This window comes from Calidris pugnax, unplaced genomic scaffold (assembly GCF_001431845.1).
Source record: "Calidris pugnax isolate Ruff unplaced genomic scaffold, ASM143184v1 scaffold41, whole genome shotgun sequence".
Taxonomy (NCBI): Eukaryota; Metazoa; Chordata; class Aves; order Charadriiformes; family Scolopacidae; genus Calidris; species Calidris pugnax.
In genome coordinates this window covers 5,176,764-5,204,129 of record NW_015094509.1, presented here as the reverse complement: position 1 = coordinate 5,204,129, position 27,366 = coordinate 5,176,764, and the positions used below count along the sequence as shown (strand labels likewise).

Below are 27,366 nucleotides of genomic sequence, written 5' to 3'. Positions count from 1 at the left end.
ATACTAATTTTAAGAAGATTGTTTTCTCTTGGCTGTTGAGGTATTAGGTGCACTTAAGAGTATCAGAATATAAGAAACAATTTCTATGTTCAGTCAAATTGATGAGCTTTGTCTGTGGTTTTAAGACTATCTGGCATTCTCAAATGGATATATCCAAAGTAGAAATGAATAACAGTAAACTTAAAGGGAAAATGGAATTTATACTTTTCCATCCCTTTTTATTGATTTTGCCATCACTTCAACAAAGTAAAAATACTAGCGACACTTGATAAAAATTCTAGGGCTATAAAAATGAAATAAAGAGGAGCTGTTCTTGATTTAACGTTAACAGTAAATAGAAAAGTAAAAAAATCAACTTATTAAATATTTCCCAACGATCACTAAATAAAATTAGAATATTGGCGATCAATTGGTTTGGTAGAAATTATTGGATTTTAAGGAAAACAAAATTATTTTTCATCAAATATACATAGATTACTGACATATAAATGTGTTGTCCCAAAAGGACTTCTTCCTGAATTACTTAAATTAGGTGCCCTTAAAATGCCCCTGCTAGCTGTAAGGCTTGGGAATACAGTATGCTATAGAAGAAGAATATTACTTAAAATCAATGCATTGTAACTATTGGTTTCACTTTTCATCAACTGATAGTTTAAAGTGCATGAAATTTGTCTTAACTGAATGCAGTTTTTAAACTACTGCTATTATTTAACACATACTTGAACTGGTACAAGCAACCATTAGGACAGAAGAATTTCTATGCCAAAATACATGAGGGCCAAGTTTTTATCTTGAGATTCCAGTTAGCTTCTGTATTTATGCTGAATGCAATTAGTATTTAGCCATCACTCTCATTTCCAATCTTTTCTCCAGCTATTTTCTCCCTCTGTTTAGTTAGAACTCCCCTGGGACCCAGAAAATGGCTGAAAATGGAGAAAAACAAATTGGTCTTCCTTTTCTGGGAAAGCTGTGCAGAGTGGTGTGACACTGTCTGCCTTTAATGGAAAACCCTCTCAGCCATTGTATATAGCAATATGTGGTATCCGACGATGCTGGTTTTTCCTTAAAGTCTCCTGAGGGTACCTCTAGGGTGGCTGCGCCGTGAAAAGGAACCCCATTTTCTGAGGTCACCAGAAAAGATCCATTAGTGAAGAAGTTTACAGCATCTATTTCCACTTTCTTCCTGTCTTCGGTGCAATTCTCGCTGCTTTTCCAGCCTTCTGTAGCAAAACAGTTTTGAATAACCTCGGATGTCCTATCAGTAAGGGTACCTATGTTAGCACCTTGTGAATCTTTTACACAGTTAAAAAAAAAAAGTTGAAGGGAGAGACCATGGTTGCAAAGAATGTATTGTCTTTCAGAGGATGCAGGTCAAGTAACACTGGTTGCTTATTCTGTTATTTCTGAGGCGTGCATAGCTTGTGTTTGACTCTACATGCTGATTGTTCCTTGGCAACAAAATTACCTCTAGCTCTGCTTCAACAGTCTGCATTTCTGGTGGGAATATCCTTTTTCTGTATGTCCTTTTCAGTTTCACAGATTTTAAAATAGGTTTTTGAATAGGTTACATCTAGAAAAGAAAACACTAAATGTGTGGAACTTGTCCTGCGTAGTTAATAAGTCAGGTCACTGTTTTTTGGTTATGTGACACGAGTTTTTGCTTCACAGAAGAAGATCTCATATAGGTTGCACCTGCCTTTTTTTTTTTTGTTCAATGCTAAATCCTTAAGAAACCCTATATAATCGATAATGGTTTTAGCATTCATGTTGGAAATGTTAGCTCACTCCTTGAAGAAGCCTTTTAACCACTGTTGTGTATGAGGGTGTTTCCTGAAATGCAGTGTAAGTATAAGAGAAAGAAGTTTGTCCACCAGAATAATATCATTTACAGCTCAGAGAGATGTCTTTTGAAATGTTAACATTACAGATGGCAGAATATGGAACCAATTTTAGGGAGGCCTTAACAGGCTGTGTTTTACTATTTTATAGTAATTTCTCCACAACTCGCAGAAATTTGTTTTCTGACTGTTCATCTGCTAAGAACCATTGTAAAAACATTTATGACATACCAAACAAGCCAAGCCAATTAGGCTGTCATTACCCCTTGGCATTAGTTTAGACTGCAGTTGCTTTTATACATAACTATATGGATGTCATTTAATATGCCTTTCAGAATTGTGTATTTATATAGAGTATGCTGTTAAACACAAAAGGAAAAAAAAAACCTGTTTCTTGATATGTGGTAAACACACGAGGAATTTTTAAAGCATTTTAGCATTGGCTATTTAATCCTAACTGGTAGGTCTAATAAAAAATCTGTGAGGTGGAGGGAAAATACTGCTAATAAAAAGTAGAGACAAAGAAATAGCTACAGTCTGAGACTTGACTCCACTGTATTTGAAGGCAGACATTTTTTCAAAGCTCTTCTGGTCTGTTTGTGTAGCTGGTTTTTGTCGTGTGATGCCGTGGGTGTCTGGGCTGTCAGCTGCAGCCTGGGAAAGTTCAGCAGAGGATGCTCTGGAAGTAGACACTTTGGGATCTGAGAGGGAAAACTACTTAACATCTGAGCTTTAAAAGACTGGAAATAGGAGGTCAGAAATAGCTAAGTCTGCAGAGAGTGGACTCCTTTCCCTGTACTTTTTATATCATTAAGTTAGGAAGAACAATCTGGTGGAATTTTGGAACTCATAAGGGAGCAGGGCTGCTTTAATTCAGGTAATCCAGGTTATAGGTTGAAAAGGAAGGAGAAAAGCAGCAAAAACTCATTGGGGGCTTCACTGTATCACAGTAGACCAAACCCATTGGAAATGTACAGGATGAATGTTTAGTGACACAAAAAACAAATTGTAGGATGTCAAGAAGGAAAAAAGCAAGAACATCCTGGAATACTAAAAAGTCATAGCTTGTATATTCTTGATAAATGGATACTTTCACTGACAGATTTAAAAACATTTTTCCAAATGTTACCTAAACCTTTCAGTGTGCTTCTACAGCTAGGGAAGGGTTTTAGCTAACACATTTCACAGGTTTAAAATGGAAAACATGGTCTGTTCATCACTGTATGGAAAGTAAGTAGTATATTCCATCCAGCTGCAGAGGAATTTAGACAAGAATGTAATCACCTGGGCAGTAATTGTACCAGAATAGTTCAATTAAAAATCTTTCTACCCTCTCACCTTTTAAAAAATAGTCTTGGACTTTATTACATAGTTTTATGCCCATTCAAAAGATGTCAACCCAGTCATAGCTATATTTATTATCTAGCACCTGCTAACCTACAGGTATATTTGTACACGTATAAACATTACGTATAGAAAGTTCTAAATAACCATAACTATATTATTAGAGCTTTGTTTACAAGAGCATCAGTGTAATGGCCATATATGTTATTGAAACTTGTAAGCAACTTGAACTGATTAACAATCTGTACCAACTGGCTAATAAAATTCCTATTACTCATGTACTAGCCCATTAAAAAGTATAACCTTAGCAGGCTGTGCGACTCAGTATCTTCAGCAGGGCGTTAGATTTGTCAGGAGAAAGAGTACCGTATTTTTCCAAAAGGCTATGTTTTCATTGGCAAACAATGTGGTGTAAAAGCATTTGATCAGTAGCAGAGCAGATGGTACTCAGCTCCTCTCATGTCCATCATATGTGCTTTGCTTTTAATTAGATACAGCTTGTTCTCTGAGGCCAAACAGCTCCACTAAACCATGTGGTTCAGATTTTTCTGAAGGGCAGCTATCCCTTAGACACTGGTGTCTCTGACTGTGGGCCCCTGGAGAGTGTACCACACCAGTGTTTCATCTAATGCTAGTGCTGTTTCCATCTTGTTAACATGTAATTGCTCACACCATCTTGACCCAAATAAATCCTCGCATGCAAAACACATATTACTCTTTCTCATTGTACCCTTTTTTGCATGACACGATGGTGCTTGTGGCTTGACTACCTCCATACTTCGAGTTTGAATGATGTGCACTGCAGTATGGTCCACAGAGAAGAGGTAAATTTAACAGATGTCGAGACATCACCTTGACTTTTACAGACTAATATCCTTCTGAATTTTCTGAGAATTTTTGGGAGAAAAACAAGGCAGAATGCCTTGTTTAAATTCAATTTAAACACATAAAAACCCCTTTTCCTTGTAAACCCTTACAGATTAAACACTGGAACAGGTTGTCCAGAGAGGTTGTAGAGCCATCTTTGGAGATACTCAAAAGCTGACTAGGCATAGACCTGGTCAGCTGTCTGTAGCTGATCTGCTTTAAGCGAAGGAGGGGGTTGGATCTCCAGAAGTGCCTTCCAACCTCAACCCTTATGTGATTTTGCTTAGAAATTGAAATATAAGCACTAAAAAGGCATAGCTTCTGAAAATGTTTCTGTATTACCTGTTTTACCCACTTTCCTCCAAAGGAGGGATTATTTCTTCATACTCTCCCAAAACCTCCAGAGGTTGCTTCCAAACTCAGCCATTCTGTGTTTCTTTCAGTCCACTGAAATGTGACTGTTTCACCCACTCATTTGCCAGTAGCATTTGATCCATCATCTCTTTTTGGGATAAGGTTCTCACAGGCAATAGCTAGTGAGATCTGGTCAGGAGTTTGTTTTGTAATTTACATATTCAGCTCAGAAGAGACCAGGCAGAGGAGATGGGGGTGTGTGGCTGCTGCTCGCCAAGCACTAACAAGGGGACTGCAGGGGAAGGAATGTCCAACCTTTCCAGCTGTGTGAGACAGATCCTCTTATGTCTCCTTCCCTTGTCTCAGCTTTCAGGGGAAATTGCCCTCTTTTTTAGGGTCAGGCTCCGGGCTAAAACACTTTATTCAAAGACTGACCTGGTCCTGTCTCTGTGAGACTCTCACCGTCTCATGGTGAACCGTTAATACCCACAAAGTGCACTCCCTACCCCAGAGTCCTCACAGTTTACAAAGAGATACTTCAGCCTCTTCAAAGAGTTTTCACAATGGGGTGGACAAACTGAATTTAACAGAAATACTCAAGTACTTGTGTGAACCCCTATAACAAATGTGATGGTAGGATTGGGGACGGTTGTAAAGGTTTGTACAGTTAAACGTGAATCTTAACAAATTCTTATTTCTGATTTAGTTTTAATGTAATAAATACTGAAAAGTTTGAGACTAAATAGTTGCAAATCATAGGCGAAAATTCAAAAAACAGTCATTCTTTAAAGGATTTTTTGTCCAGGTTCTGGTTTGGTTTTTTGTTTTTTAATAGAGTTGAATTGGTGGAATCTGAAGATCTCTGTTGCTCTCTTTAAGCAAAAGGATAGTGTGGGTCAAATTTTTATGTATTCTTAGGAAAGGACTTGTAACAACACTGAATAAAAAATAGAATTATGACTTTTTTTTGATAAAAAAAAAAATATCCAAAGGCACTTTCAACATATGATAGTATGTAGAATTGCTATTTTTCTTAGTCCTTGAATATAACTGTTCCTTTTTTCTTCACACATATCGAGATTGTTCTGAAATCTGGTTGACCATTAACTTAATGGTGCTTTCAATCAGAGTAAGTTTTACATACTCTCAAATGCAACAATTACAACTCTGCAGAGCACTATTAAATAAGTGAAAGACATTACAAATACAAATGCACATTGATCTGGCAGATTTACTTCTCATAAATACCTGAAGCCTGTACAGAGAATCTCAGTGGGGAAAATATATGCACATAAGCCCTCAGTGGGCATAATCACTCAAGTAAGGACTAATGATGCAACTTAAATTTGAAAGATCAAATCCTGATTTTTTTCCCCTCGCAGTTACTATATTTTGGGCTGCAGTCAGAGAATCCTGTGACCCTATTAATTTTTCATTTACTTTACTACAACAAAAATGACTAACAAAAAATCTTTAACTGAATACTACGGTTGAAAAGGTATTCAATTTTGTAGAACTCACAGACTCAGTGTTTGAGTGAACTGATTAAAAATATTTCATTGGCAAGAGAATAGAAAAAAGCACTATTGACAAAAAATAATTGCAAAACCTCACAGCAAGGAATAATCTAAAATTACATGGAGGCATATCTTCAGTTTTGTACCACCAGCAAGTGTTATCTTGTAATATTAACAATACATTTTAATTGGGGCTACATCCTAATGGAACCAAAGGGAGTAATTGCAGAAACACTTCAAGCACAAGGCTTAATTAAAATTTCTTGTTGTACAAAATTGTGGCCTTTCAACTAATTTAGGTAAATATTTTGGGAAACAATTGGAATGGCTTGTAATGTAAGCTTTCTCAAGCAGTAGTATTGATCAGTATTGGAAATACTTGCTATATCTTGATTTACAGCTAAAACTATATTCCAGAAGTATTTGTATATTTTTAATTTCTTCGTTTCTTTCTTTTTTCCTTTTCAAGGGGTTGAGGGTCCACAGTGCAGAACTTTAGCAGTCATTTAAATGAAAAGAAACTAATCTCGTTTGTTTCCTATGCAAAACAATGCACTACTAAACAGCTGAGGTCTTAATTATTTAACAACGTTATTATTAAATTTATTATTAGAACAACATTCATGTTTCTCTTTTCAAAAAACAGTGAAACACTATTCACACTATTGAAAATCTATTGAAAAATACCAGAAAGCTACAGTAGATATTTATTTTAATCCTATATTTTCTTCATTTTTATAAGTTATAGCTTGAATATTTTTTTTTAAGTGTTGCATTCCTTGCATACTAAATGAAAACTAATCCCATTTGAAAGCAATGGGAAAAAATTCCATTGACTGTAACAGATTCAGGAGTTCACTCAGAATTCAGTACATGAATTTGACATGATAGGGAGACTACCTATTTTGAGCAATACATATTAAGTAAAATAACACAAGAAACAGCTGATTAGCTTGTAATCCCAGGCACATGAAATTAAAAACTGTTTTCCTATAGAAAATAAGATTTGATTATACTACTTGTCCAGTCTGTAAATCAAAATGGGGATCATTTTTATTAATGATGTGACGTGTCTGTCCAGTGAGAATGTCTTCACTGAAGAGAATACTTTGTATTAGGTCAAAGATTACACTGGATAATGTGAGAGTTCAGCCCTTTCCCGTTCTCCCTAACAGTTCACCAGCATTTCTCCTCAATTGTATCATGATGGAGCCTTTGCTGATGTTTTGGAGTGATGTCTGGCCAGCTCTTTATAACACCCACGGTCATTTACTGCTTCAAATTGTGCATTCACAGCTTATCTCTAATCAGATGTAATTTACAATATTGCATATTCATATAGAAATTCCTTCACTTTCTTCATGACTTGATCCCTGTATCTGAGTGACAGAGACATTGAACAAAGACAATCTAATATCTACCATTTTCTTATTTGTGTTGTCATCACAGATGTCAGTGTTGGCTGCCCTTTGCTGGATATACCACCCTTGGTGGCCTCTTTTTCTCTTTGGCCATTGCTGGCAACCTCAAAGCTGAGTCACTCCAAGAATATTGCTGTTCACCCACTGATTACAGTGGAAGCTTCTACAGTCTTTTTGTAATTCTTCCACTTCCATGGGGGGAGAAGGTTTACTCAGCCTTGCCCCGTGCCACTCAGAGCTAGACACCCAGATTTTTTTATTTTTGTTGTCAGCACAATTTCAGAGATCACAAGCATTAAACTGAGATTAAACAGCATATATTAGTGTTTTAGCTTGCAGCAGCTTCAATCCAAAATAACCCCCATACACTCAATTACAGAGATTCTTATGACGTGTCTTACCCTCTTTTCATATGTTACCATCATATCAGAGCACACTGCTTAATCCATACCCTAAACAACAGGAAAGACTGAGTTATCAGAGCGGTAACAAATGTAAATATCAGAGTTACCAATACAGCTGTTTTCATATGTTGCACTTGTGTGTGTGTGTGACCATGTACATTGTGCTTTCAATCAGTTCATGCTACATCCTCACCCACTGACATCTGTCTTTCTTTACAACTTGTAATGTTGCTGTTCTATGAGTAGCATTTTGTCCAGTTTTCACTTATTCTTTAAATGTTTTTTTTCTTCTTACTTTCTTGTGAATGCTTTCCTATTATTAGTCACAGAATTGTAGAATCATAGAATGGTTTGGATTGGAAGGGACCTTCAAAGATCACCTAGTCCAACCCCCTGCTGTGTTCAGGAACATACATATGCATATGGAGAGAAACACAGATGTGTATGATTTTATGGGTATGACAGAAATATGAAAAGACAGGTGATATAGTGATAAGTCATATAAATATTAGCATAAATACATCACAATTCATTTGGAGTAAAAATATCGCTACTTAAAGGAAATGGAAACTGTAAGACATCTAGGAAAAACGTTTGGAGTACTAATTTCTATTTCTACAATATCAAGAATAGATTTTTCATAGTTGGTTTTGGCTAATCTTTGTGGATATAGTTTGTTATTCCCTCGTCTTCACAAGCTTTTGGCCAAAGAGAGTGAATGATAATGACTCATATTTTATTTCTACGGCGATAAGAGGCTTAGAAGCTTCCTGTAGCTGGAAATTATGCTAAGTGATCTCCTAGACATCCATAGTTCACAAGCCACAGGCTATTCATGTAGGTGCACGTTATTTTTTACTGAGTGAATCTTTCTGTGCTCTGTTTGGAGTTTTACAGTCTTCTTGTTTTGACGGTGGTATCTAGCTGGGTTAAAGAAACTAGAAACAAGTATTTATGGCTTTGGCTTAATCACAATGTCTCCATTTTACTTCTTTCACTGTTTTCCCTGCCTACATCTAGAAATTTTGATGAAGCAGGTCATACCTTCTCTTGGATTGTCAGTAACTAAGCTAAAACAATACCCTCCATTCCATTCGGATTTAATCCCTATGTTTTGGGGGTAAAAATAAAGAAAGGGAGTTGAATTTGCTCTCCTCTGGCCTTTTTGATTTTCAGGGAGTGCCCGAGTCATTATGAAGAACTGGATGACTCAGACATATTTGTAGTAGTTGTTATAATAGTCTGGTGACCCTTCAAGCAGATGGTGAAGAATCATATTACAAGTGAGAAAGTGATAAGAGCAGACAAGTAGAGAAAAACACAATTATTCTGATTTCATTAGAACAGTTGGTCTGACAAAGAGAAGTCTGTCCTGGACCATTTTCACATATCTGGAGTCAACAATTTCAGATTGATGAGAAATAGATAGAGTATAATTCTTGGCGGGGGGGGGAGAGGGTGGTGGTGGTAAGTTACAGAAAAAAATGTGGGCACACCACCACAAATATTCCTTATTCTATTCTCATGGACCAAGATGGATAGCAAAAATACATTACAAACAACCGTGGGGGAAAAAAAAAAAAAATCCTTAATTTTTCTGTAGGATCCTAGGTGGTACTTTTGCTTTTCTCCAGGAAGGAGATTTCTGTTCTAAAGGTCTGTGCTATTGTTGGTAAGGCAATAGAGCATAGTGCTAGATTATTCCGTGCAGCTGGCAAAAGAATCTTAAAAGTACTTTTATGCTCATATCTTGTTTATTTCTAGGGAATTGCACGTTTTCAAATCCACTTGGCAATTTTATTAAAGGGAAAAAGGCAGTCCAAGATTCTTGATTCTCTTTCTTTTTTTTTAATGAAACATAGAAGAGGCTGTAAAAGAGTGGAAGAAAAGTGGAGATTATGACATACAATATCAGCAATGACTTGGAGAATGAAGGGAGTTGTAAAATTAGTATTACTGATCTTTCAAATAGAATAGAGGCTCGCATGTTTGTCAGATTTAAGCTAGCGAACTGTTGTGGAAAAGTATTGGTTCTGTAGTTTCCCACATAGTGCATCAAGAGGGGAATGTGTTAGTGAAACACAAGTTCCAAGAAGTAGGCTCTGGTAAATGGAAAAGGAGATTTTACTCATTTGAACACTGTATTCATCATACGTCCCATTATATTTCCAAGAACCATGATCATGTGTTGACACAGTGTTTAAATGGAGGCCTCTCAGAAAACCAAACTTCATTCCGAATCGGCTTTACACTATTTGTAAAGAGACAAAGATAGCTACTGTAAAGCATATATTTTCACCTCACATTGCTATGCAACCACATATTAAACCCTTTCACCCCTTTTCATTATTTAGCCCATACTCTATACTTGACTGGTTTCAAAGATGGATCTATTGAGAATTCCTTGTTTGAATAGTATTACACAGACAGGCACGTGTATAAAAGAAAATATGTCATTATTGTTAGAATATTTGCACTTTAAATATAACATATACCTCAGTAGAACACTTTTTTCTCAATGCCAGGAAATTTTTTTTCAGTTTTAATGAAGCAAATTAGTAATTTATTTATAATTACAAATGCCCAATTTTCTTACCTTTCCGTGGTGCAGAAAGGACCATTGCTCCATGAACTCATGGAACTCATTAACTGTTACGCGAACTCCCGATGAGTACAGGCAACAGGAATGGGTTCAAGAAAATTTACAGATGGTTTTGTACACTCAAAGGCGGTGTAGACAACTGGGGAAAAAAAAGCAGTCAACTGCTCTGTAAGGGCCTAATATTCATGCTGTGGGTGGAGGGTTTCGTGCAGTACTTCATATGCGTGTGCTGTTACCTACAGAGCATTAGAGGGAATGTGAGCATTCCAGAGATTCTTGGCTGTGAGCCTAGATTTGAAGTCTTTAGAGGTCTTTATTGTACCTCTTTTATGGCTGTCTTTTTCTTCATATTGGATCATCATCATGTGACAGTAGGAACATTGTACAGAGTCTTTATAATTTTACTTATTTGGACAAAGCAAGAATGAATTGAAATGCTGAATACAGTTAGGAATACAGAAACCCACTGAAAGGGAGATAGTTATTTTTTCCTTTTTTTTTTTTTTTTTAATTGAATGATCAGTTGGCATCGATGCTATGACTCTCATACCTGAGTTTTTACTGTTAATATGTTCTGGGACACATCAGAAGAGCAATAGCACTGCTCAATGTCATCTCCAGCTGCACTAACACATAGTGCAAGGTCTGTAGCTGTCAGACTTGTAATCTGAATTGGATTGGAACACTGGACAAGTTCTGATGTGAAAGATTTTCCAGGAATACCTAAGAGCTCTTGGAAGTCTAGGATAGTGATATAATATGTGGTAATCATCTTCCACATAAGGCCGAGATCAACCCATGGTGTTGTTCGGGGTCTCTAAGAATCCTAAGTTTCAGGTATGATATAAGATCTAGTGTCACCCAGCTGCTGGTGGTAACCAAAGACTCTGTAGCACATTTTAAAAGCATTCTGCATGACAGTTTTTCCTTGAACTATTGGTATTTACAGGTTTTGATTGCTTCAGATTAGTTTTGAAAGGTTAATGTATACAAAGAAAATAAATGGTTGAATGCCATTGCTATTGCCTACACAGGAAAAATAGAGAGGACAGATGGATATGCATCAAAAATTGTATTGAAATCGCACATACAATTTGATAATCAAGAAATTATAAAATACATATTTGAGTAAGGCTGAAAGAATTAAAATAGAGTATGTAATGACAATCATTTACTAATGAGAACAAAGCTGTAACAAAATGATGATACAATATTTCAAAATTAAATATTAACCAAATGTAAATCAAGGTGTTCTTAAATTAATTACTTCCATAGAACACCAAATACTAATAGCAGTCTTAAGAGATGCCTATTTTAGAATGAATTTGTTCACGTGCAGTAATTTAAATTTGTTAGTTTGAAATGTAGAGAATTGGTTTTTTTTAAAGGATTTTAATTTGCACTGGAAAGGGCAATTGCAATCATATGCCCTTTGCAATGTGGATGAAAGTTAGTTAGTTAGTTAGTTACTGCACTCAGCTGAGCAGGCAGGAAAGGGCCAGGATTTAAATCAAGTCTTGTCTTCCAAAAGAGAACTATAGCCATGGTTGTGGATGCCTCTGCAAGTAGGCTGTGTTCACTACATTCATTTAAAGAGGTCATTTCTCTGGCAATTCTCTCTGAATTATACCAAGGCTGTTTCCTTAAAAAAAAAATAATTAAAAAAAAATATATTAATGGCCTCTTCGGGCATTTTTTTAAGCCTAAGATCTGTTTTTAAGAGCTGTTTTTCTTTGTGTGTGTGTGCATGTCTCCTACATTCAATATTCAAGGAAGCACACAGAGTATTTGGATATACTAATAGTCAACCAAATAGATGTCCAAACCCATTTCTGCACAGCAAATGACCAAACTGCATGAGGTACTTGGCTGAATATTTTGTCGTTGGTTTGTTGGGGTTTTTTTGTTGTTGTTTTTTTTTTTTTTAAGAAGAAGTAACATAAGTTCACAGCATTGTGTACTTTTTTCATATTTGCCTTGTAATATGCAAGATATTTAGCAATGTACAATAGCCAATATGAACTTCACAGTTATATTCTAAAAATATTAACAGTTTTATATTCCTTTTATGTTGATGATTTTAGGCAAAATAACACCTCTTTGAAATAGTTGAACAATGAATGTGGTCTTTCAAATGAGAAAAATATAGCATGAAAGAGTGATTTGCAGCATCTAGTCTAAATATGAATGGGTGTTTTCCAAAGCTTGTTGAAGAACTGCTGAATTCTTGCATAGCTTGTTGCCAGGCATTCAATATTCCTCTCTGTGTATTGGAAATAAAATAAGGAATTCTTCAGATCTGCTACTGAACATGAAAGTGTTCTGAATCTAAAAACAAACTTCTGAGTGGGGAGCAATGCTTTTGCCCTTTCTTAAATACATTACTACAGAGGTGGCAGCAGCTTGGCTGAGGGGCTCAGCTTGTCCTAAGCAGGGGGGGTCCATTGGAACTGTGTCCAGGGCCTGCTGGCTGGGGCCCAACTGAGGCATGGGCCAGCCCCAGCCTCTCCTCACAGAGGCCACCCCACAGCCCCTGCTGCTGTCACCTGGCCACCAACACCCCATGCAAATGGCCAAAGTATGCATTAGAGGAAGAGAAAATGAAGGAAGCTTACAGAGAAAAGTAATTCAAAGATAAAATAAAGAAGGAGGAGGAATTCAGCATCTCGGATCTACCACTGTGCAGCGCTAGAAATGGCCTGTGGCTGCCAGTACTTTATCGAGATCTCCACAGTCAGGAGAGGTTTCAGAGGGATTACCAATCTTTTGGCTAATTGACTATACTTTAGAATTTGATGTTGAACGTAAAGGAGGCATTTTGGCTCCATAGAATCATAGAATGAATCATAGAACGGTTTGGGTTGGAAGGGACCTTAAAGATCATCCAGTTCCAACCCCCTGCCATGGGCAGGGACACCTCCCACCAGACCAGGTTGCTCCAAGCCCCATCCAGCCTGGCCTTGAACGCCTCCAGGGATGGGGCTGCCACGACTTCCCTGGGCAACCTGTTCCAGTGCCTCACCACCCTCACAGGAAAGAATTTCTTTCTGGTATCTAATCTAAATCTCCCCTTTTCCAATTTAAAACCGTTACCCCTTTTCCTGTCACTACACTTCCTGACAAGAGTCCCTCTCCCGCTCTCCTATAGGCTCCCTTCAGATATTGGAAGGCTGCTATAATGTGTCCCCAGAGCCTTCTCTTCTCCAGGCTGAACAACCCCAGGTCTCTCAGCCTGTCCTCATAGGAGAGGTGCTCCATCCTTCTGATCACCTTTATGGCCCCGTTCTTATCATCTTCTGCTGGACCCATTCCAACAGACCCATGTCCTTCCTGTGTTGAGGACTCTAAAGCTGGACACAGTATTGCAGGTGGGGTCTCACGAGCGCAGAGTAGAGGGGCAGAATCACCTCCTGTGACCTGCTGGCCACACTTCTGTTGATGCAGCCCAGGATGGGGTTGGCTTTCTGGGCTGCCAGTGCACATTGCTGGCTCATGTTAAGCTTCTCATCCACCAACCCCCCCAAGTCCTTCTCCTCAGGGCTGCTCTCCAGCCATTCTCCACCCAACCTGTATTTGTGCCTGGGATTGCCACGTCCCAGGTGCAGGACTCTGCACTTGGCCTGTTTAAACTTCATGCACTTTGCACGAGCCCACCTCTCCAGCCTGTCCAGGTCCCTCTGGATGGCATCCCTTCCCTTCCCTCCAGCGTGTCGACCGCAGCACCGAGTTTGGTGTCATCAGCAAACTTGCGGAGGGTGCACTCTATCCCACTGTCCATGTCTCCAGCAAAGATGTTGAACAGCACTGGTCCCAGTACAGACCCCTCAGGAACATCACTCGTCACTGGCCGCCAATTGGACATTGAGCCATTGACCACAACCCTTTGGGTGCGGCCATCCAGCCAGCTCCTTATCCACCGAGTGGTCCATCCATTGAATCCATTAGTTTCCAATTTTGAGACCAGGATGTCGTGTGGGACAGTGTCGAAGGCTTTGCACAAGTCCAGGTAGACAACATCTGTTGCTCTGCCCTTGTCCACCAAGTGTGTGGCAGTATCATAAAAGGCCACCAAATTTGTCAAGAATGATTTGCTCTTGGTGAAGCCATGTTGGCTTCAGTCATAGTTCCTCTTGATACATCCTGTCATCCTGGTGGTATATAAACCAGAATCAGACTTGGGGTGAGCAAGAGTGCATATTACAATTTTCTTGTATATATAGTGTCCATGAAGGAGATCTATATAGCAGTTTATAAATGAGGGGGGATAAAAGGTTTCACTTGTGAAGATACTCAGGGTCTATATGGAGTGCCATAGCTCTTTGACTCCTTTGGAAAAAGAAATGTTACTTTTCATTTTTTCCCTAATCTTTGAAGTCTAATTGCTGGATTAATGTGGCTTTTCTTAAAAAGCATAGCTATAGATTTCAGCGTGAGCGATGTAAAGCAGTTTTGCACATATCTCAAATGAGCAAAAGAGGCTACTCAGGTCAACAGTTAGGACTAAGAATATGAAGCCAAGAAGGTAGATTTTAACATAAACAGAGCCATTGTTGACGTTGAATAAATTACTTTACTTTTTCAGTTACATAGAAAAACAAATAAGAACAGATACTAGGAAAAAAATATATGCTACTCCTTAGCAAAGATTTCCTAGTTAAAATAAGATATTTTTTCTGCTTGAAAATGTATTTACACCAGTGAACTCTTCATGTAGTACTTCTCATAAACAGCAAATGGGAAAGTATACCAGTTTTTTACTTGCTTCTGCTCTGAGTTACAGCAGTTAGTTCATGGTGTTGGTTATCATTAACATGTTGTTAAAAAAAAGAATAAGAGCATAACAAGCAGTGGCTTTAATTTGTCTGGAGGAGGGCTTCAGTGTCCGATTAGATGTCAATAATGAATAGTAATTAACAGTGCGTAATAAATTCCATCAAGGAAGTACATTCCTTCTTTGGGAATGTAAGGAAACAACAGAACTAACAATAGCATTTGACGATGGTTTTGCATCCCTTTGTTTTTAATCCAGTGAGTTGGTCTCATACCCAGTGAGCAGATGATCAGGAGGTGCAGAATCTCAACAGAGGAGGTGCAGGTGCTGAGGTTTTCCTGATGCTCTGACTTCTCATAACGGTCCTCAGACCACATTTTTACCCTATTACAGCCATGCTATTGTCTCAAATACATTAGGAGAGATGAATGGCTGCCAGAAGTTCAAGTCATCTTCAGTCCATTCTGCATTCATCTGTTAATGAACAGATAACAATCCTTTGTAGTTTTAAAGGAGCTTTGTTTGTTCTTAATGTGAATCAGCCTAATAATAAGCTGAGCTAAAGTATTTTGTATGTGTATAGAATAGACCATTCAGTTAATTGTTTCCTAAAATGAGCTAGATTGGTAGCATCCATTTAATGTCAGATTCCAGTCTCACTAGAGCCAATTGTTTTGTGCTGTGGAATTGAGTAGAAACTGAAGTGGGGCTAATCTTTAAGTTTCCTTACAAATTCTATATTGAAAAAAAAATGCAAAACAGAAAAGAAAAATAATTTGAGCAATCATTCTCATAGCTGAATTGTGCTAATAGTTTTTCTACATTTAATTCCTCTGAACCAACTTCTTTTTTCGACTTCATGAAAACTGTTTCACAGAAAGTTGCTCAAAAGCATGATTTTTTTCCCTATTATTTGCAGTAGTGTACTGTGAGTTAAATACTATAAATTGCTAATTTGGCATGTTGAAAATGGATGGTGTTAAAGAAATAGTGGAGTTCCCCACATGAGTAGCAACAAAGACTTTAGTCACACTTGCTGCGGGCCCAGTATTAGCATCATTGATATCCACTGGTAAAACTCACATGAACTGATGAAGTAGATGTGGAAAAGTGTGTTTTGAGATCAAGATTTTAAAAACAGATAGTCCTGATTTATTTTATCCTAGATAAAATAAATGTACCTTGCACTTCCCAAATTCAAGAAGTTTTTTAATACTCCCATAAAGGTGTGTGGTAGGGAAACTTCATTCTCTCCTGGATCACATTCTTGATATATATAGTCCCTGTGAGTTCTCTCCTCTGGTAAGTTTACATAGCTAGAACTCTTCTTTCTCTATAAGAGAATAATTGAAAGTTACTAACCAGCTTAGTATATTATTTACCACTGGCTTTTTTTTTTTTTTTTTTGTTTTTTTCCCTGTACCCAGGACTTTCCAAGGTAAAGGGAATATAACCCCCAGATCAGGATTCTGATTTGTTTTTTTTTTTTTTTTTTTTTTTGCAATACTCAGATGGGAAAAAATTAGAAGCATGCTCATTTGTATGAATTTTTCAGTCTGCCACTCCTGCTTTGCATAGCTCCTGGGTATGTTTAATCTTCCATTGACAAAGGCTTGCTTTTGCACATGATCAGAGGTAGGTTATGGGAGAAGACATGACCCAGTGTTAAACCTTGATGTGTTTGGTCAATAATATTAAGCTACAGTATTAACTGGAATTCAGCATTTGATTAACATTGACTTAAGGCAGAAGCATTATGTTTATTTGTCTTCTTTTTTGGAAATTAAATAGGCCAAGCATTGATCCCGTGGAATCTAGCCATAGTGCAACTTCTCTCTCTAGCAGCTGTAGATACTAAACTTTTCAATTTTGCATCTCATTCCATCTTTTGGTGGTTGAATACCCTTAGCAGCACTATACATACATACTTTAAGATTAAGTTAGAGTCTCAGTAATGGCTGACAGAAATTCACATGGGGATATTTGCTGTACAATGCAAGGGTATTTCACAAATTATTGGGGGGTTCACACACATTTTTATAATCAAAATATTATAATTTACACTTTAGATTTGTTGTTTTTTTCACCCATCCACTGTTTGCCGTAAATCTTTTCCAGCCTTCTATACCTTCAGATCCCTTGTAAAACCAGCACAAAACTGACTAAAGTCAGCTTAATCTTCATGTCCAAGTAGTTACAAAAGTTACTATTTGAAAGGTGTCTAATTTTTTCTTCTTTCCAGCTCTTTGTAGATTTTTCAGCAGTCTTTCTGGTTTTAGTGGGTATCATTTGGACCTCTGAATCAGAGTGCCATGTTGTCATTATGGAATTGCAGATAGAGTTCATTAGGTATAACATAAAGAGCAGAGTTCTAGAGATTTTGTAGCAAATTAATGTTTTATTGTTGGCAATAGTTGTTGGTCCAGAGATGCAGGAGAAAATAAAGGGCTGAGAGAAGAAAGCTCCATTAATTTTGCACTAAAAACTCCACTAGTTTGTGTATTATGGATGAACTGAAATACCTGGAGATTGTTTTTATTATCCTACCCATCAGTTGTGTCCCTTAAGGAACCTGAAAGATGTTTAAGGTGAGAAGAAATACCAAACTTGAACTTAACTATTCGTAGGAGTACAGATTAAAACATTCATTTGAAAAAAAAATGAGATGGCAGCAATGCTTATCAGCATCAAATCAAAATAAAGGTACAAACTTTTTGGTTTAGAAACTTCAGTAAAAGAGTTCATAGAATCAAATATGAAAAAGAATTTAACACAATAATCGCTAAAACCCTAAAACTAGTTTATTGTAAGATTAGGAGGACACTGTATCTAACAACAAACTATGAAAATTATGCATTATGAGCCAGATTTTTTTACTCTAATACACTCTTCCATTCAAGATTCTCCAAGTTGTTAATAAAGAAGTTCTTTTAAGAGGAAGATATTTACTATGGTCACACAGAACATACTATAATTTGGTTACTTCATCTAATCATTGATTTACATATGCATAGGATAAAATACCTAGCGCATTTACTGATAGTGCAGAATGTTTTATGTATAACCTCTGTTCGGTTTGTTTTCCCTAAAACGCTTTTTTTTTTTTTTTTCTCAGAAGTATCCCATCTTCTAAATAAAACAAGTTTCATAGCACTCATTTTGAGTGACTGCTCCTGCTTCTTCATCCTACTATAATTCTTTTATCCACAATAGAGTTTCTGAAGCAGCTTATAGTCTCTCCTTACTCAATGCCCATTTTCCAATTCTTAGATATATTGCTCAATTTCAATTCATTTTTGATTTTTTTTTCTTTTTTTTTGCTTCAGTTCTGCTTTTTGAACTGGCGATTATTGTCCAAGTTTAATTTACTTAGTATGTCTATAGTCATAATATTTAATGATCCATTATTATGCAAGATCCCAGCTGCACAGATCCATATATTTGAAGCTTTGGGGTAACTACAGATGCATACAAAAAAGGCATTTGCTAGCCAGCAAGAAAAGGCACTAAAAAGGCACTAAAAGCTATGTATTCAATGTTTGTGTTTGTCAGGCATGGAGTTGGAGTGCATGTGACAAGTTATACGTTCAACCTGTCTGCAGGAGTTAATGTGTTTTGGGGAAATGAAATAATTAAACGTATATTTAACCAATAGAGTGGGAAAGACAAACAGTTTTTCAATACACAATATCTCTCAAAAGAGGAAAAATTATGTTTATTCAGTATAACCAAATATACTGAGACGTATTTTGTCAGAGAAACTCTTTAAAGCTATTTAAGGTGAATACACTTTCTCTTGGACTCTGCCTCTTTCAAATTTCAATTCTAGCTGAACTGTGTTGAAAACACATTTTTCAGTAATTTTAGCTGTTTATCAAAATGTGGATGGTAAAATTGGTGGTAAATATAACTTTGTGTAAGATAAATTAGGTACCTTTAGTTATATGTGCTGAAATGTTCCATTCTTTCTATAAGCAGAGCCTCCCCCATCCGATACCTCAGAAAGATCCTTGGCATGCCTTACAGCCACATCCTAGAGTTTCTTGACTTGAGTTCCGGAGTTTAAACTCTGGCAGTCTAAAACCATTGAGTCCAGTATGTTCATAAGAAAGTCAGCCAGGAAAATTAAATTTACATAAACAAATTATTCTGTCAACCTCTGCCAAGACCTACCTTGCCCAATCACATAAACGATCCAAACTTCCAGTTCTGCTCTCAGACATTTCCAGATATTTGCTGATTCACATCAGTCTGGCTATCTCTAAAAATACATCTATTGGCAAATTATGTGCCATCTTCTGTCTGCTTAAATAAGACCATAAAATGCTTAACTTATACATTTTTCTAAATTTGAGTTCTGTGGAACCCTTTAGGACTGTTACTGATGAGCAATACCCCGTTGTTCATGATTATTGCAATGGCATGTAAATCTACTGAAAACAGAGCATGAAAATAAGGAGTCTACAGGATTACATCAGCAGAAGAGAGAGTATGGTATGGTATGTTCACAATTATGCTTCAGAATGGAATATTTAGACATTAAAGGCAATGGCACAGGAAGATCTTGTTTCAAGCCACAGACCCTTTATCCTTAATATTGGCCAGATGTGTTACAGTATAGAAAGGTTTCCTGAAAACAAGCAGAAGGATTTAGTCTACAAGATGGTTTTAATATGAAGTGACGAAGGTCTTGGATTAGATCTTGCAGGCAAAGTGCTACTATTCTTGGTGATAAAGCAAAAGAAAGAAGGTGAATGAAGTCTGAACACCAGTGAGCAGCTGTGACTGTTGCTGATTGCTTATGGCTTTTCACGCTGTGGATCGTTAAATTGTCATATGCCTTTCTGCTGACATCTGTGGATGCTCTGAGTTTGCATGTGTTTCAGAAGGAGTCTAGAGGAGTAAAAGTCCATCTAGTGCTGTTAATCACAAAATTATTGCCTTTGGTCCAGGAAGTCCCTGAACAACAAGTTATGGGTGACTGGGAGAGAGTAACAGAGAGGTGTTGTTGCGTGTTCCCTTTGTTTTTATTGGAATAGAATAGAATAGAATAGAATAGAATAGAATAGAATAGAATAGAATAGAATAGAATAGAAGTAGGACATTTGGCAGGGACCGACAACAATCATCTAGTCCAACTGACTGACCACTTCAGGGCTGAAGTCTTATCTGTTAATTTAATAGTGACTTCACTGGAGATAGGATAAAGGTCTAGATGACCCCTGATCTCGCCCTGTGTGGTCATCCTTATCATTTTATGTTCTTTGCATCATGACAGGTTGAGCCCAGGAAATAAAAAGTAGAGAACGGACAGGATTTATCTCACTTGCATTTAGATGCCCACTTTGTACTTTGCAGACATCTAAACAGGAGACAGGTTTCATCTCAGTGTGGAGAAGTAAACAACCAAATGAAACCTACCTGAGAATGTTTCTATGAAGGACTTTTGTTGTGCCAGGTTCAGTGATTCATTTCTAAACAGATTTTTACGTTGTAGGCATGTAAGTCTGGTCAAATCAATTCTACTTATGTAACTCACTGAGCACTGATCTGGTGATGTTAGTACAGAAATAATGGTCTCATTTCTTTGTAGAATTTGGGAAGTAACCAGGTACATATTAAAAATAAGAATTATTATGTGTGTGCTCATGTCCTTTTGTATTCAGCTAAGTAGACTGCCTTTGTTCAGCTTTAAATATCTTGCTTATTTTGTACCCACATCCTGATCACTGTCCTTCTGAGTTGGTGGTCATTTTACGAGAGATGGATCTGGTCCTTCCTGTGACTAGACATTGTTTTCTAAGATGTACTTTTGCAACCAAATTTAGACAAATAAAAAGGGTTGTCTGTCTTGGAATGAAGAAAGACAAGATTGGAATATTCCATTGTACTGAAGATAATAACATATCACAGAGACTGCAGTTTTAAATCACTGCAGCTTGGTACTTGTTTGTCCTTGTTTAAAACTTTAGTAACTGATCTCAGAGATGCTGCCTGCTTTTGAGGGGTTTATAGAAATTTGAGGAAGACAAAGAACTGTTTGGCCTATTGGCCTAAGTCATTCCTAGGTTGGTGATGCCTAAAAAACCTGACCTGAAAATCCATTTCAAACATTTATTACTGTTTCAATAAAAAATACTTCCAAACGTCTGCTTTGAGGATATACCCCCTAATCTTAATTTTCAAATGCCCTCTTGTTTTATCTACATGCTGTAATAAAAAATAACAGAGGTTGACATTATCTGTTCCAGCATTCAGCATACATGCTTCAGTTAGGCCTTCCTAAATATTTGTATCTCTAAATTGTATTCTCCCATTTTTGCCAATTTGGAATTCTGATTGGAATTTAGTCAATTAATCCTAAAAAATTGCTTTGCTGACCTTCCTTAAATGTTATACTACATCTTACAATAAAAAAAACAAAAACAAAAACAAAACAATGAAAGCTGAAATTAGGAATCTAATCAGCTGAGAATAGTGCAACTGTGTTACACTAGCAATGAAATAGCTAGGCGTGAAAAAATGTGAGGGATTTTAGTAGCAGTATTTCCAGACAATTGCAACTTTTCAATATAATATTTTTCAGGTTGTGTGAGCTACTTGAACTTTTTTTAATACTAAAGTTCTCAGAAATCTGGGACTCAAAACAACTCTTTCAATTTTCGACTCATTTATGCACATGATTACTATGTTTTTTATAGATATGTATATGGAGCTGTTTTGTATTTGTACGGCTAATACTTTTTGTGGAGGTTTATAAATTGTTGAGTCATTGGAAAGATAAACAATTAAAAGAGAGCTGTGATCTCAGTTTTGGAAAGATTATGAATGCAGTTCATCATAATCCTGCTCCTGCAAAGTATTTATCTTCTCTCCAAGCTGTGCCAGTTCCCGTAAGAGCACAGATCTCTTTAGCTTGGCAAGTTGACCTATACAGAAAGAAGGCTGAACCATCATGTAAAACTGTGACAGATATCTGACAGAATAGCACTTTCTTTATCATTTAAGAGGTTTTGTTTTATATAACACTAATGCTGTAAAAATGTGCAAATGTGCGTAAAAAGTTAAATACTTGCTTACCCCATCCCTCATCTCTAAATATTGGATGAACTGGAACCGTTGTTGTTATAAGAACTGAAGAGGTACAACAAGGACATCTTTATCAACACCCTCCTGATGTGTCACATACTCATTTCTCAACCTGAACATTCTTCATTCCTCAACAATGCAATTTCTGTATGACTGTCACTTAAAGCAATAGCATATCCCACAGGGAGAAGCCATTCTAGATGGCAACAAGCTAAGAGAGATCTACCAGTGGATTTAGTACTTATTACTGGCTGTAATATTAACCGTTTATTATGTGGAAGGACTGCAAATCTTCACTACAGTAAAGTTGTCATCAAAATGTAGTTCTTATTGGACTGACGTAGTAATGTTACAGCTCTATCTATCAACCTTTCACTGTTAGGAGCTATTTGCAGAATTAGTTGATCTTCAAAGCCTGTCTGTAGTCCCCTTATATTAGTCCTACACATAGGCACGTGGTTTGGTCTGAAAGCACCTGTAGTCAGTCCACAAATTTTAAATTGGACCCCTAATGGGAATCATAGAATCATAGAATCATTGAGGTTGGAAGAGACCCTTGGGATCATCGAGTCCAACCATCTCCCCTACTCTACAAAGTCCTCCCCTACACCATGTCCCTCAGTACCGCATCTAAACGGCCCTTAAACACAGCCAGGGATGGTGACTCCACCCCCTCCCTGGGCAGCCTGTTCCAATGCCCAACCACTCTTTCAGTGAAAAATTCCTTCCTAATGTTCAATCTAAACCTACCCTGTTGGAGCTTGAAGCCATTCCCTCTCGTTCTGTCACTAATTACCTGTGAGAAGAGACCAGCACCAACCTCTCTACAGTGTCCTTTCAAGTAGTTGTAGAGAGTGATGAGGTCTCCTCTCAGCCTCCTCTTCCTCATACTAAACAGCCCCAGCTCCTTCAGCCGCTCTTCGTATGATTTGTCTTCTAGGCCCTTCACTAGTTTCGTTGCCCTATGATGTTGAGAAAGTTAACATCATGGCATGCAGCACGCTGTGTGTTCTGCTGAAGGTTATCTACACCCAACACACAGTGCACATGGGTAGCTCATTCCCACCTCGGGGAACAACTGCTTCTGACACATTTGTGGTGTGTGGATGTGACACAAATGCAAACACAAATGCCGTTATGCAAACAGTGAAATGTCATGCTCTAAAAATGCTGGGATAGGCTGCTCAGTATTTTCAAGACAGCAACTGAACACGTATAAATGTCTCAAAGCATAGTTAAGAGACGTATATTTGGTTTCCAGGATCAGTGGTTTTGGCGAGTCAGAAACAACAGGGTGATGGATGGATACCCCATGCAGATTACCTACTTCTGGAGGGGGCTGCCTCCCAGCATCGATGCAGTTTATGAAAACAGTGAGGGGAATTTTGTCTTCTTTAAAGGTAAGAAAAGTAAGATTTTGTGTAATACTTTTGATTGTGATGATTTCTTGGAATATATCTTGTTTATTTTTTACTAACGATTTGTAAATCATGCTGAAAATTGGTAGCTAAAAGTATATGAGTTACGTTTTCTCATTTTGGCAAGTACTGCTTTAATTTCTGATTATTGCTCAGAGTATGATATCATTTACTCATATATTCAGTAAAAATTTTGAAGTATAAATAAGAGGCGTGGCAATGCAGTGATCTACTATGAAATCCTTTTTGAAAAATGTGGGTTAGGAAGCAAGAATGAACACACTCCCATGTTATTTCTTTGCAGTTCTCTGCTCTTATTCCTTTTTACAGATGAAATTTGCATATATTTAAATGGCGTCTGGCCTAGATTTATCTCACTGTACTGCACTGTACTTATTTCATCTGAGAACGGTGATGTTAGGAGTGGGAAAAATAAATATCTGTTTCATAGATATGTATTTAGTATTTTTAAAGAAGCATAAACTCCAGAAAATATGTTGTATGGATCGAATTGTTGCTAATCATTCTTTTCAGAGTTTCACTCCAGGTATCAGCCATTCTTCAAAACTAAAGTTCTTGAACATGAATCTAATTTAGATTTAATGAGAAAATTATCCTATGTGCTAAGAAAATACCCAGTTAGCAACAAAAGAATGAAAGGCATGTAAAGTAAGTTTTATAAGATAATAATTTGAGAGAAGAAAGAAGAAACTGAATAGATATGTGAAAAATTATTCAGCTATTTAGTGTTTTATTAGTTATATTAGTGTGTGAGTGATTCAATTTTTAACTCATTACAAAAAAGTAGATGTTTTTTAAAAAGTTGTTATATTGAAAATGAATTCATTTTTACAAGTGGAGTCATTAACAGGGAGATGGAAATTGTATTTCATTTACTATGGAAACATTATCATCTTGGGAATGCTAAATGGAAAATATTTAATAACATGCAGAAAGATGAAACTTATGTTTTACTAATTGGGAAATTGTATTTTTTCTTTCATAAGGAAAATTACGTTCCACATAGCACATTTTCTATTTACATGCTTCAATACAGCATATGCTTTTACTTCCGTTGCCATAAAATGAACTTCATGTCATAAACTCTGAGAAGTTGATAAGATTGGGAATCATGACCAAAGTACCTCCAAACTCCATCCCTCTGCTTGATTTTTGGTCCATGGGACGTGGGAGGGTACAAATATTATTCTGTAGATATTTCTTTGCTCATCACTGCTACATAGAGCAACAGAAATACCCTGCACATTCCATACCTCTACCTTGATAATGCTGCGATCCATTAGAATTATAGAATTATAGAATCATTTAGGTTGGAAAAGACCATTAAGATCATCAAGTCCAACACTAGACCTTGTCCCTGAGCACTGCAACTACATGTCTTTTGAATACCTTCAGGGATGGTGACTCCATCACTTTCCTGGGCAGCCTGTTCCAATGCTTGACAATCCTTTTAGTGAAGAAATTTTTCCTAATATCCAGTCTAAACCCTGCCCAGGTGCAACTTGAGGCCATTTCCTCTTGTCCTATCGCTTGCTACCCTCACCTTGCTACGACCTCCTTTCAGATAGTTGTAGAGGGCAATAGGGTCTCCCCTCAGCCTCCTTTTCTCAAGGCTAAACATCCCCAGCTCCCTCAGCTGCTCCTCATAAGACTTGTGCTCCAGACCCCTCACCAGCTCCATTGCCCTTCTCTGGGTGTGATCCAGCACCTCGATGTCTTTCTTGTAGGGAGTGGTCCAAAACTGAACACGGTATTCGAGGTGGGTACCAGTGCCAAGTACAGGGGAGACTTCGCTAGTCCTGCTGGCCACACTACTGCTGATTACCTGAGCTTCAGACAGAAATTGTCCAGCTTAGTCTTACACCTTCTTTGTTTTCCTTCCCAGTGACCTCATAATATGTTTTATTATTATTTAACTGTTCACTCAATACTGATTGACTCCTGCCTGTATGTTATAGTAACAAAACAAAAAAAAGTGAGAGGAAATTCTCTATTTTCTACCTGGGAAATTAAATAATCAGGATTAATTAAAGCAAGCAGAAGCAGCAGAAGTGTGCTCTTAGAAGTCAGAATATTGTGTTGTTTTCCTTCATCATCATGCCTAGTTTATGCTCTCTGATTTTCGACCAGGTAGTTCTGTGTGTTCTAGCTGATATCATATGGTACTTGGATTTTCTGTTGCAGGTATTTTCCCACCTGCTTTCCTTTCAAAGTTCCTTTCATTATTTTTCCAGTGACATTTGTATTGTCCCTTTGTTTGCCAAGGTCAAAAGCCCTTGTATTTCCTTGTGCAATTTTTCTGAATTTTTGCTTCTCTGCTGCTTCCTCTTCATGATTTCCAAAATCTACCTGATGATGTTTATCTATCACTGTGATTTGGGTTTTTCCACTACCACAGAATCAATAGGTTCAGCTGAGTCTTTTGTATGTGTGTCCTTGAAAATTCCTGTTTACCAAGGATCTCAGCTGCCTTGTGGAACATGATTGCAGAAGTCTGTATAAATAGACTATTGGCAACAATCATTGTCTCTTTTCTTCCATTCCTTTGCGTAATTTCTTCCTAGGAAAAGAGTGTATGTCTTCCGCCCAAAGGTGCTAGAAATAGACACATTGATTGTTGCTAAGATGGTGAGCCAGTAGAACATGTTATCCAGATAGTGTGCTTTAGAAATCAAAAACTGGTCAAACCAAGGAAGTTCTAGAAGGAGCTTTAAACCAAAAGTCTGGCATGGAGATGTGTTCACAAAGCACATATCTAAGCCAACATTTATGTCCACTATTCAGAGAAAAAATAGAAAGAGTGAATGCCATCACAGAGCTTGGACTGGAATAATGTCACTCAGTGCTCCTCTCAGAAAAACAGATCATTTCATTTTAAGACTGGTCAGTTCTTCACAGCAGATGTGTGATGTTTGAGTAAAGACAGCATTTACTTACAGATTTTTAAATAAAGTCTCCAAAACTTCTTCTCAAGGTATCGGTAATATCCAATGTCCTGTAGAGTATAAAGTCTCTCTGGAGAGAGACTGTTTCTGGAGAAACAGGTCAGTGTGTAAATATCCTCCCTTCAGAACTGCCACTGCTGCTTCTGCCCATGCTCAAAGGAAATTTCCAGGCACACTTCCCATCTCCATTGTGCTCTTTTACTCACTTCGGAGGCTTTTTTACTAGCGTGAAACGGGGCTTCCAGTGACTGACTGGTTTTTCACTCCTACTTTCATACTTGTGTAGAGATATCTCTATTTTCTGTGGAAGGAGAAGAAAGCAGCAAGCTTTCTCTTTTTTTTTTTTTTATTTACTCATCTGCAATTGCTAGTGAGTAATTGCTGCCTTGCTTCTTCTTATGTGCCTGCCCTGTCATAAGTTAAGGACAAGCAATATCCTTATTGACCAGTGACATTCTGAAGATGCACGCAGGATAGACCTTATGAACTATTCTGGATTGAAACGTTCTATTTATCTCTTTAGAAAACCACAAATCTTAGTTAATTTCAATAATCTGTGCTCTATTTGATTCTTTAAATCCTTGTCTTTCAGGATGGCAAATATCAAATTTGAAACAGTTGATTTAAATTATAAAACAGGTTTAGATCTTTATTACTTTTTTTAAAAAACATTAGCTTTTTCCTCACTTTGTGTATACAGTTGGATTCATGATATTAGTAGACTTCTTCTTTACAGTAGTAGAAATATAGATCGGTAGAGATATAAAAGTTTTTT

At 37.2% G+C, this 27,366-nt stretch overlaps 1 protein-coding gene across 1 annotated transcript in view; it reads left to right on the top strand.

Moving 5' to 3' along the window:
• The window catches only part of MMP16 (matrix metallopeptidase 16 (membrane-inserted)), a 176,818-nt gene that overhangs the window by 135,084 nt on the left and 14,368 nt on the right, over positions 1 to 27,366 (top strand). The window contains exon 7 of the mRNA XM_014965450.1: positions 23,469 to 23,607. Coding sequence (XP_014820936.1) covers positions 23,469 to 23,607 — 139 coding nt within the window. The remainder of the gene's footprint in view (positions 1 to 23,468; positions 23,608 to 27,366) is intronic.